Below are 12,882 nucleotides of genomic sequence, written 5' to 3'. Positions count from 1 at the left end.
AATCTCCATAGACAATCATTGGCAGTGAAATGGCCTTACTGAAAAGCTTTCAACGTGGCACCATCATAGGATTCCACCTTTCCAACAAGTGAGTTCATAACATTTCTGCCCTGCTAGAGCAGCCCCGGTCAACTGTAAGTGCTGTTATTGTGAAGTGGAAACGTCTAGGAGCAACAACGGCTCAGCCGCGAAGTGGTAGGCCACACAAGCTCAAAGAATGGGACCGCTGAAGTGCGTAGCGTGTAAAAATCGTCTGTCTTTGGTTGCAACACTCACTACTGAGTTCCAAACTGTTTCTGGAAGCAACATCAGCACAACAACTGTTTGTCAGGAGTTTCATGAAATGGGTTTCCATGTTATTTGGTATTTTTGGTATTTTATTATGATGCCCATTAGCTGTTGCAAAAGCAGCAGCTACTTTTCCTGGGGTCCACACAAAACATGAAACATGACATAATAAAGAACATTTATAGACAAGAACAGCTCAAGGAAAGAACTACATCACTTTCATTGTTATAAAGGCCCACGTAGCCTACATATCAATACATAAAACTATCTAGGTCAAATAGGGGAGAGAGGCGTTGTGAGGTGTTGTTTTTATCTGTTTTTGAAACCAGGTTTGCTGTTCATTTGAGCAATATGAGATGGAACGGAGTTCCATGCAATAATGGCTCTATATAATACTGTACGCTTTCTTGAATTTGTTCTGGATTTGGAAACTGTGAAAAGACCCCTTGTGACATGTCTGGTGGGGTAAGTGTGTGTGTCAAATCAAATCAAGTGTCAGAGCTGTGTGTAAGTTGACTATGCAAACAATTTGGGATTTAACACATTAATGTTTCTTATAAAAAAAAAAAAAGAAGTGATGCAGTCAGTCTCTCCTCAACTCATGGCCGAGCCGCCGTACACAAGCCTAAAATCAACATGTGCAATGCCAAGCGTCGGCTGGAGTGGTGTAAAGCTCGCCGCCATTGGAATCTTGAGCAGTGGAAACGCGTTCTCTTCACCAACTGGCAGTCCGACGGACAAATCTGGGTTTGGCGGATGCCAGGAGAACACCATCTTCCCGACTGCATAGTGCCAACTGTAAAGTCTGGTGGAGGAGGGATAAATGTCCGGGGCTTTTTTCATGGTTCGGGTTAGGCCCCTTAGTTCCAGTGAAGGGAAATCTTAACGCTACAGCATACAATGACAATCTAGACGATTCTGTGCTTCCAACTCTGTGGCAATAGTTTGGGGAAGGCCATTTCCTGTGTCAGCATGACAATGCCCCCATGCACAAAGTGCGGTCCATATAGAAATGGTTTGTCGAGATCAGTGTGGAAGAACTTCACCGGCCTGCACAGAGCCCTGACATCCACCCCATCGAACACCTTTGGGATGAATTGGGACGCAGACTACGAGCCAGGCCTAATCACCCAACATCAGTGCCCGACCTCACTAATGCTCTTGTGGCTGAATGGAAGCAAATCCCTGCAGCAATGTTCCAACATCTACCGTAATTTCCGGACTATTAAGCGCACCTGACTATAAGCCGCACCCACTGAATAATCTTTTTTTTTTTTTTTACATAAATAAGCCGCACAAGTCTATAAGCCGCAGGTGCCTACCGGTACATTGAAACAAATGAACTTTACACAGGCTTTAACGAAACATGGCTTGTAACAAAAATAAATAGGCTTTAACGAAACACGGCTTGTAACAAAAAATAAAAAATTTGCAGTAATCTTTAGTTGTCTTTTTGCACTGAGTCAATTCCTCACGCTGCTGTTTCCAACGTCTTATCGTCGACTCATTAAGACCAAGCTCCCGTGCAGCAGCTCTATTTCCTTTTCCAACAGCCAGATCTATCGCCTTCAACTTCAAAGCTGCATCATATGCATTTCTCTGTGTCTTTGCCATGATGAGGGTGACAAAATGACTACCATAATCAGAATGATGGGAAGTTTGAGAGCGCTCGATTTAATCTAAACAGTAAACAAAAAAGTTGTTTGACCGTAACCCGTTCGGCAATTTCATTGGTCTAATGAAAGCTTCATGCCGCCAAAAAACTGAGCACGTCACAGAATGTGTATTTTTATTTTTATTTTTTGGAAAAAAAAATTTAAAGCGAGAAAAATCCATATATTAGCCGCGTCATTGTTTAAGCCGCGAGGTTCAAAGCCTGGGAAAAAAGTTGCGGCTTATAGTCCGGAATTTACGGTAGTAGAAATCCTTCCCAGAAGAGTGGAGGCTGTTACAGCAGCAAAGGGGGGACCAACTCCATATTAATGCCCATGATTTTAGAATGAGATGTTCGACGAGCAGGTGTCCACATACTTTTGGTCATGTAGTGTATGGATCATCAATATTCACTAAACTGGACCTGTGTAGTGATTACTTGTTCAGAATAATAATAGATTTTTATTTTCATATAGCTATAAACTATATGAATCCGCACCAAGGGCCAATGGTGTGTCAGGCTTCTTCTACAGAGAATAATATAGATTTAATAAATAATAATACCTTTATGTTTCTGTCATAGTGTGGTTTAACCAGGCTACATTACTGGAGCATGAATACCTTATGTTTCTGTCATAGTGTGGTTTAACCAGGCTACATTACTGGAGCATGAATACCTTATGTTTCTGTCATAGTGTGGTTTAACCAGGCTACATTACTGGAGCATGAATACCTTATGTTTCTGTCATAGTGTGGTTTAACCAGGCTACATTACTGGAGCATGAATACCTTATGTTTCTGTCATAGTGTGGTTTAACCAAGCTACGCTACTGGAGCATGAATACCTTATGTTTCTGTCATAGTGTGGTTTAACCAGGCTACATTACTGGAGCATGAATACCTTATGTTTATGTCATAGTGTGGTTTAACCAGGCTACATTACTGGAGCATGAATACCTTATGTTTCTCTGTCCTCTCCTCTCCCTTGCTGCCTGGACTTTGTCCTCTCACACACAGTGCCTCAGTCTCCTCCATTTCCTCACAATGTCTCACCCTGTTCTTCCTTCCTTCCATCTCAGGCACTAACTCATGCCTCTTTCCCCATCCAGCCCTCTCTCCATCACCACACGTCTCTCTTCTCCCACCAATTATTTTGATGGCCGGACTAGGACCAAAAATCAGCACTGGGAATTTCTGGGTCACACATTTACATTTTAGTATTTTAGCAGAGCATACAATTCATACTGGTCCCTCGTGGGAATCGAACCCACAACCCTGGTGCTTTTAAGCGCCATGCTCTACCAACTGAGCCACAGGGGAATACCACGTAGTCTTTCTGCCTAGAAATCATAATAACATGTCTTAACTGGCCAATGGGCCTTGGCAGCGTTATTTCCCTCTCTATTTTAAACACACTACAAAATATTGTCCTATAAGACCAGCCTCTGTACTAAAGATGGATTTGCCCAAACTGCCTCCTGGCCAGTCAGTTTCAGCTCTGCATGCCGAGATAATTCTCCTCTCTTGGCCCTCCTCATCCCTCTGCCTGTTTCTCTCCCTCCAGGGGGGTCAAACAGCTCTGATGCTAGCAGTGAGACATGGCCGGGGCCTGATGGTGCGTCTGCTGCTGCGCTGCGGGGCCGACACCAACATCCAGGACTGCCAGGGGACCACGGCCCTCGTGTACGCCTGCGAGAGGGGCCACACACACATTGCCCGGCTGCTGTTGCAGAGGGCCGAGTGTGACACCAGCGTCACAGACAGGGTGAGTGCTGGATGGATACACTACAGAACACAAACACAATCCCCCACCCCCTGAAAGCCTCAGGGGTTTCACCATGAGGCCAATGGTAACTTCAGGAGACGACAATACATCTAACAACCTGCTCCTACGCCACCTAGTGAATAAGACTACAAACTACACCCTTGGGTGGAATTATCAACCATCTCAAGTCAATTATATTGCCATTATAAGACTCAATGTTAACAGGATGTCCAGTCCTCTTTTCTCACTAGAATTAGCACCTTTGCTGAAAGAGCAGCTTAGGCCATTGGAAGCATTTGAAAGCCCAAATACCTCATTTGAGTCACAAATAGCACCCTCTTCTCTATGGGCCCTAGTCAAAAGAAGTGGACTAAATGAGGAATAGGGTGCCGTTTAGGATGCACCCCTTGACTCATTGAGCTGAGAGTGACAGCGTGGCTGTTCTATAATAGAGCTAGCACTCAGCTCTCTGTGGATTAATGAAGCCTATTGTTGAGGCAAACCTCACCGGGCTTTGACACGCTAATCACTAATCCGCTAAATCTGTAGGGAAAGAGGGGAAAAATCAGAGGGAAACGCTGTACGCTGTCCAATTCTCCCCGTAGACTGGTAGAGAATAAGAGCGAAGCTCTCTGAGTTTAGGGCCTCCTGCTTTGAATTGACTCCAGCCTATCCTCAAAGTGTTCATTGAATCAATTCTTATTCACTTGGCGAATGTGCACTATACCGTTTTCTCTCACGTTTATTTTTATATTACTGTCATTTAGCATGGTTGCATACTTAAGTATAGTGTGTGCCAAACCTCTCCTGCAGTACTCTCACCCATTCCACGTATTTCAGTACTAGCACACCTGATTCATCAAGCCCTTCAGTAGTTGAATCAGGTGTGCTAGTTCAGGAATATACCAATGTGGAATAGCTAGGGTTACTCAAGGAGAGGTTTAGGAAATACTGCCTTAGCATACCCAGAATGATTTATAGTGCATACCTCAAGTATTGATCTTCTCTTCTTTCTTTCTCATCCCCCTCTTTTCGTCTCTACCTCCTCCAGCGTGGTCGCACGGCCCTGTCTGTAGCGCAGCAGGGGTCCCACGTTGACATCACAGCCCTTCTCCAGGCCCACCAAACACACGCTGAGACGTCTGTCTGAGACCCCTTACCCTGTCCCCGTGGATGGACTCAAAGACACAGATGTCGCAGTACAAGGAATGTCCAAGTCCAAATGGTACCCTGTTCCCTGCTGTGTATAGAGCCCTTCTTCCTACTGTATATAGAGCCCTTCTTTATACCACAACTTAGGTCAATTATCTCCTTTCTCTGTCTCCTGTCTCTCTTTCTGTCTTCTTTCTCTTCTCCTTCTGTCTCTCTCTCTTCTCCTTCTGTCTCCTTTCTCCTTCAATCTCCTTTCTCCTTCAATCTCCTTTCTCCTTCAATCTCCTTTCTCCTTCAATCTCCTTTCTCCTTCAATCTCCTTTCTCCTTCAATCTCCTATCTCTTTCTCCTTCTGTCTCCTTTCTCCTTCAATCTCCTGTCTTCTTTCTCCTTCTGTCTCTCTCTCTTCTCCTTCTGTCTCCTTCAATCTCCTTTCTCCTTCAATCTCCTTTCTCCTTCTTTCTCCTTTCTCCTTCAATCTATCTCTTTCTCCTTCTGTCTTCTTTCTCTTCTCCTTCTGTCTCTTTTTCTCCTTCTTTGTGTTGGTCACCTATTGGCTCAGTATTGACTGAGCTCAGCTGGTCGCGTTAGTCGCTGCTACTAGGCTCTGGTCAAAAGTAGTGCACTATACAGTTGGGAATAGGGTGCTATTTCAGACACAGATGAAGATCTCTCACCTCCGCTCGTCTGATTCGGTCTCTTTTCCTCTCTCCCTCTTGGGCCTCTAAGGATCAGGTTGTGAGGTCAATGACATTGGACTGAGCTCTTCAATTCCTGTTCCTGGACAGGAAAAACATGTTCTTTAAAGTGTGTGTGTGTGTGTGTGTGTGTCAGTGGAAGTGTTATTATGACATCCGTGCAAAGCTCCAATCCTGGAGGGCGATATTGTCTGCTGGTTTCTGTCCTTGCCTTTAAAATTGATCCAGTTGTCTATTTTCTTACCTGGACAAACAGCAATCAATGACATGAATTGACCCAATAAGTGCCACGAAGGGAGATTCCAAAAGCCAGCAGGACTGCGGCCCTTGAGAACTTGGTCTATCCCTGTTATGACCATGAGAAAGGTTTTTGAGAAAGCGTGTTATAAATAAAATGCCACCAATTGGGTGGATGGGTTGATTGCTCTGCTGGTACTGTAAACATTGCTGTTATGCTATCCCCTGGTATGGCATTAGGTTAGGGGAGGGTTTGGCCAGGGGGGGGGCTGCTTTACAAGTAGGCCGTCATTGTAAATAATCATATGTTCTTAACTGACTTGCCTAGTTAAATAAAGGTAAAATAAACATTTTGGGGTTAGATGTTCTATCAGTGTGTTAAATGCTTGTTTATTTTTGTCTTCACATTGTAATGTGGGACTTTTATTTTGATATGTTATAATGACTCTGCTTTATACTATGTGCAGCAGGAAGCAGAGCTGTGTCAGACTGATTGAAATATCAAAGAAAGACAATGTAGTTGGTCTTCATGTCGGCACCACTACCCTCGTGGGCATTTCAGCTAGAGAGAATTATTACAGTAAATATACAGTGCATTTACATTGAACTTAACCAAATACATTTAAACTCAGTTTCACAACTCCTGACATTTAATCCTAGTAAAAATTCCCTGTTTTAGGTCAGTTAGGATCACCACTTTATTTTAAGAATGTGAAATGTCAGAATAATATTAGAGAATGATTTATTTCTGTTTTATTTCTTTGATCACATTTCCAGTGGGTCAGAAGTTTACATGCACTCAATTAGTATTTGGTAGTATTGCCTTTAAATTGTTTAACTTGGGTCAAACATTTCGGGTAGCCTTCCACAAGCTTCTCACAATAAGTTGGTTGAATTTTGGCCCATTCCTCCTGACAGAGCTGGTGTAACTGAGTCAGGTTTGTAGGCCTCCTTGCTCGCAAACACTTTTTCAGTTCTGCCTACACATTTTCTATAGGATTGAGGTCAGGGCTTTGTGATGGCCACTCCAATACCTTGACTTTGTTGTCCTTAAAAGCCATTTTGCCACAGCTTTGGAAGTGTGCTTGGGGTCATTGTCCATTTGGAAGACCCATTTGCAACCAAGCTTTAACTTCCTGACTGATGTCTTGAGATGTTGCTTCAATATATCCAAATCATTTTCCTCCCTCATGATGCCATCAATTTTGTGAAGTGCACCAGTCCCTCCTGCAGCAAAGCAACCCCACAACATGATGCTGCCAACCCCGTGCTTCACGGTTGGGATGGATGTTCTTCGGCTTGCATGCCTCCCCCTTTTTCTTCCAAACATAACGATGGTCATTATGGGCAAACAGTTCTATTTTTGTTTCATCAGACCAGAGGACATGTCTTCAAAAAGTACGATCTTTGTCCCCATGTGCAGTTGCAAACCATAATCTGGCTTTTTTATGGCAGTTTTGGAGCAGTGGCTTCTTCCTCGCTGAGTGGCCTTTCAGATTATGTCGATATAGGACTCGTTTTACTGTGGATATAGATACTTTTGTACCTGTTTCCTCCAGCATCTTCACAAGGTCCTTTGCTGTTGTTCTGGGATTGATTTGAACTTTTCGCACCAAAGTACGTTCATCTCTACGAGACAGAACGCATCTCCTTCCTGAGCGTTATGACGGCTGAGTGGTCCCATGGTGTTTATACTTGCATACTATTGTTTGTACAGATGAATGTGGTATCTTCAGGCGTTTGGAAATTGCTCCCAAGGATGAACCAGACTTGTGGAGGTCTACAATTGTTTTTCTGATGTCTTGGCTGATTTCTTTTGAGTTTCCTATGATGTCAAGCAAAGAGGCGCTGAGTTTGAAGGTAGGCCTTGAAATACATCCACAGGTACACCTCAAATTATGTCAATTAGCCTATCAGAAGCTTCTAAAGCCATGACATCATTTTCTGGAATTTTCCAAGGTGTTTAAAGGCACAGTCAACTTAGTGTATGTAAACTTCTGACTGGAATTGTGATACAATGAATTATAAGTGAAATAATCTGTCTGTAAACAATTGTTGGAAATATGACTTGTGTCATGCACAAAGTAGATGTCCTAACCAACTTGCCAAAACTATAGTTTGTTAACAAGAAATTTGTGGAGTGGTTGAAAAAAGACTTTTAATGACTCCAACCTAAGTGTATGTAAACTACCGACTTCAACTGTATGTATGGGATTAGCAATAAAATAATTTTGTAACGTGACACATCAATCTGAAATGTCTTATTTCTCCAGTGAGTGCTACTCACTGATGATAGTAGCAATAGTAGCAGTAGCAGTAGTAGTAGTAGCAGCAGTAGCAGTAGTAGCAGCAGTAGTAGGAGTAGTAGTAGCAGCAGTAGTAGTAGTAACAGCAGTAGTAGTAGCAGCAGTAGTAGTAGTAGTAGTAGCAGCAGTAGTAGTAGTAGTAGCAGTAGTAGTAGCAGCAGCAGTACTACAACTTGCAGACTTGTTTACGTGCTGCTGTGCGTTTTGTTGCCAACCTTACTTTGCTACCTGACAACTTTACGGTTTTAACTTTTTAATTACTGTTTATATTTTTTAGTTTTTCCCTCAACTTTTTTCATTCAACTTTTTCACTCTGGACGTTTTATCTGGACATGGTTCATCAGGACTTCCAACAGCCGAAGCTAAGTAACATTAACATGATGCCTTCTAATTGCAGTCGTTGTACTCATAATATACAGGAGAACGATCGCCTTACGGCGAGGATAGCTGTGCTGCAAGCCCAGCTTCAGACGCAATCGTTGGGCAAGGGTAATTTCAGTGTAGGAAAGGATGAAACAGTGTCTGTGCCACCAGTAAGTACAGATAGTAACGTTAGTATAAATCCCCTCGCACAGTCCCCGCAGCCGGACAACTTTCTCATGGCTTCTGGAGGGAAATGCTGTAGGAATGCTCAACCGGTGTCGCTTATTCAACCGACAGAAACTTTCAACCGGTTCTCCCCATTAAGCAGCGAGTCCGAGTCAGAGGCCGAGCCTTCTCTGGTCTCTCATCCTCCCGTTACGGGGTCTGAGACGCCGAATCTTCCCACCATTAGCTCTGACAAATTGAAAACCCTAGTTATTGGCGACTCCATTACCCGCGGTATTAGACTTAAAACGAATCATCCAGCGATCATACACTGTTTACCAGGGGGCAGGGCTACCGACGTTATGGCTAATCTGAAGATGGTGCTGGCTAAAGCTAAAACTGGCGAGTGTAGAGAGCATAGAGATATTGTTATCCACGTCGGCACCAACGATGTTAGGATGAAACAGTCAGAGGTCACCAAGCGCAACATAGCTTCAGCGTGTAAATCAGCTAGAAAGATGTGTCGGCATCGAGTAATTGTCTCTGGCCCCCTCCCAGTTAGGGGGAGTGATGAGCTCTACAGCAGAGTCTCACAACTCAATCGCTGGTTGAAAACAGTTTTCTGCCCCTCCCAAAAGATAGAATTTGTAGATAATTGGCCCTCTTTCTGGGACTCACCCACAAACAGGACCAAGCCTGGCCTGTTGAGGAGTGACAGACTCCCTCCTAGCTGGAGGGGTGCTCTCATCTTATCTACGAACATAGACAGGGCTCTAACTCCCCTAGCTCCACAATGAAATAGGGTGCAGGCCAGGCAGCAGGCTGTTAGCCAGCCTGCCAGCTTAGTGGAGTCTGCCACTGGCACAGTCAGTGTAGTCAGCTGAGCTATCTCCATTGAGACCGTGTCTGTGCCTCGACCTAGGTTGGGCAAAACTAAACATGGCGGTGTTCGCCTTAGCAATCTCACTAGAATAAAGACCTCCTCCATTCCTGCCGTTATTGAAAGAGATCGTGATACCTCACATCTCAAAATAGGGCTACTTAATGTTAGATCCCTCACTTCAAAGGCAGTTATAGTCAATGAACTAATCACTGATCATAATCTTGATGTGATTGGCCTGACTGAAACATGGCTTAAGCCTGATGAATTTACTGTGTTAAATGAGGCCTCACCTCCTGGTTACACTAGTGACCATATCTCCCGTGCATCCCGCAAAGGCGGAGGTGTTGCTAACATTTACGATAGCAAATTTCAATTTACAAAAAAAACAAAAAACGACATTTTCGTCTTTTGAGCTTCTAGTCATGAAATCTATGCAGCATACTCAATCACTTTTTATAGCTACTGTTTACAGGCCTCCTGGGCCATATACAGCAGTCCTCACTGAGTTCCCTGAATTCCTATCAGACATTGTAGTCATAGCAGATAATATTCAAATTTTTGGTGACTTTAATATTCACATGGAAAAGTCCACAGACCCACCCCAAAAGGCTTTCGGAGCCATCATCGACTCAGTGGGTTTTGTCCAACATGTCTCTGGACCTACTCACTGCCACAGTCATACTCTGTACCTAGTTTTGTCCCATGGAATAAATGTTGTGGATCTGAATGTTTTTCCTCATAATCCTGGACTATCGGACCACCATTTTATTACGTTTGCAATCGCAACAAATAATCTGCTCAGACCCCAACCAAGGAGCATCAAAAGTTGTGCTATAAATTCTCAGACAACCCAAAGATTCCTTGATGCCCTTCCAGACTCCCTCTGCCTACCCAAGGATGTCAGAGGACAAAAATCAGTTAACCACCTAACTGAGGAACTCAATTTAACCTTGCGCAATACCCTAGATGCAGTTGCACCCCTAAAAACTAAAAACATTTGTCATAAGAAACTAGCTCCCTGGTATACAGAAAATACACGAGCTCTGAAGCAAGCTTCCAGAAAATTGGAACGGAAATGGCGCCACCTCAAACTGGAAGTCTTCCGACTAGCTTGGAAAGACAGTACCGTGCAGTATCGAAGAGCCCTCACTGCTGTTCGATCATCCTATTTTTCCAACTTAATTGAGGAAAATAAGAACAATCCGAAATTTATTTTTGATACTGTCGCAAAGCTAACTAAAAAGCAGCATTCCCCAAGAGAGGATGGCTTTCACTTCAGCAGTAATAAATTCATGAACTTCTTTGAGGAAAAGTTCATGATCCTTACAAAGCAAATTACGGACTCCTCTTTAAATCTGCGTATTCCTCCAAAGCTCTGTTGTCCTGAGTCTGCACAACTCTGCCAGGACCTAGGATCAAGGGAGACACTCAAGTGTTTTAGTACTATATCTCTTGACACAATGAGGAAAATAATCATGGCCTCTAAACCTTCAAGCTGCATACTGGACCCTATTCCAACTAAACTACTGAAAGAGCTGCTTCCTGTGCTTGGCCCTCCTATGTTGAACATAATAAATGGCTCTCTATCCACTGGATGTGTACCAAACTCACTAAAAATGGCAGTAATAAAGCCTCTCTTGAAAAAGCCAAACCTTGACCCAGAAAATATAAAAAACTATCAGCCTATATCGAATCTTCCATTCCTCAAAAAAAATTGAAAAAGCTATTGCGCAGCAACTCACTGCCTTCCTGAAGACAAACAATGTATACGGAACGCTTCAGTCTGGTTTTAGACCCCATCATAGCACTGAGACTGCACTTGTGAAGGTGGTAAATTACCTTTTAATGGCGTCAGACCGAGGCTCTGCATGTGTCCTCGTGCTCCTAGACCTTAGTGCTGCTTTTGATACCATCGATCACCACATTCTTTTGGAGAGATTGGAAACCCAAATTGGTCTACACGGACAAGTTCTGGCCTGGTTTAGATCTTATCTGTCGGAAAGATGTCAGTTTGTCTCTGTGAATGGTTTGTCCTCTGACAAATCAACTGTAAATTTCGGTGTTCCTCAAGGTTCTGTTTTAGGACCACTATTGGTTTCACTATATATTTTACCTCTTGGGGATGTCATTCGAAAACATAATGTTAAAATTTCACTGCTATGCGGATGACACACAGCTGTACATTTCAATGAAACATGGTGAAGCCCCAAAATTGCCCTCGCTAGAAGCCTGTGTTTCAGACATAAGGAAGTGGATGGCTGCAAACTTTCTACTTTTAAACTCGGACAAAACAGAGATGCTTGTTTTAGATCCCAAGAAACAAAGAAATCTTCTGTTGAATTTGACAATTAATCTTGATGGTTGTACAGTCGTCTCAAATAAAACTGTGAAGGACCTCGGCGTTACTCTGGACCCTGATCTCTCTTTTGAAGAACATATCAAGACTGTTTCAAGGACAGCTTTTTTCCATCTACGTAACATTGCAAAAATCAGAAACTTTCTGTCCAAAAAGGATGCAGAAAAATGTATCCATGCATTTGTTACTACTGCAATGCTCTACTTTCCGGCTACCCGGCTACCCGGATAAAGCACTAAATAAACTTCAGTTAGTGCTAAATACGGCTGCTAGAATCCTGACTAGAACCAAAAAAATTGATCATATTACTCCAGTGCTAGCCTCCCTACACTGGCTTCCTGTTAAGAGAAGGGGTGATTTCAAGGTTTTACTGCTAACCTACAAAGCATTACATGGGCTTGCTCCTACCTCTCTTTCCAATTTGGTCCTGCCGTACATACCTACATGTACGCTACGGTCACAAGACACAGGCCTCCTAATTGTCCCTAGAATTCCTAAGCAAACAGCTGGAGGCAGGGCTTTCTCCTATAGAGCTCAATTTTTATGGAATGGTCTGCCTACCCATGTGAGAGACGCAGACTCGGTCTCAACCTTTAAGTCTTTACTGAAGACTCATCTCTTCAGTAGGTCATATGATTGAGTGTAGTCTGGCCCAGGAGTGTGAAGGTGAACGGAAAGGCTCTGGAGCAACGAACCGCCCTTGCTGTCTCTGCCTGGCCGGTTCCCCCCTCTCCACTGGGATTCTCTGCCTCTAACCCTATTACAGTGGCTGAGTCACTGGCTTACTGGTGCTCTTCCATGCCATGTGTGTGTGTGTGTGTGTGTGTGTGTGTGTGTGTGTGTGTGTGTGTGTGTCAAGGTTATTATAGTAAATGAAAACTGAAACTAAAATAAAAACTACAATTGTTTGAAAATATAAAACTATACAGCAACTATTATCTTTGACTGCAAAAAAAAAAAATACATAAATTGCTTTGTTTGAGTTTTTTTCTTCTAAACTTCCAAAATCTAATGGG

The 12,882-nt window shown here is 43.3% G+C and overlaps 1 protein-coding gene across 1 annotated transcript in view; it reads left to right on the top strand.

Moving 5' to 3' along the window:
* Window positions 1–5,152, top strand: part of LOC106598420 (KN motif and ankyrin repeat domain-containing protein 2) — a 37,080-nt gene extending 31,928 nt beyond the window's left edge. Inside the window, exons 9-10 of the mRNA XM_014189463.2 lie at window positions 3,506–3,706; window positions 4,758–5,152. Coding sequence (XP_014044938.2) covers window positions 3,506–3,706; window positions 4,758–4,856 — 300 coding nt within the window. The 3' untranslated portion in view covers window positions 4,857–5,152. The remainder of the gene's footprint in view (window positions 1–3,505; window positions 3,707–4,757) is intronic.
* Window positions 5,153–12,882: the final 7,730 nt, after the last annotated feature.

Source organism: Salmo salar, chromosome ssa03 (assembly GCF_905237065.1).
Source record: "Salmo salar chromosome ssa03, Ssal_v3.1, whole genome shotgun sequence".
In the NCBI taxonomy this organism is placed as follows: domain Eukaryota; kingdom Metazoa; phylum Chordata; class Actinopteri; order Salmoniformes; family Salmonidae; genus Salmo; species Salmo salar.
The sequence above is the reverse complement of the archived record's forward strand: the minus strand, read 5'-3'. Positions and strand labels throughout refer to the sequence as shown.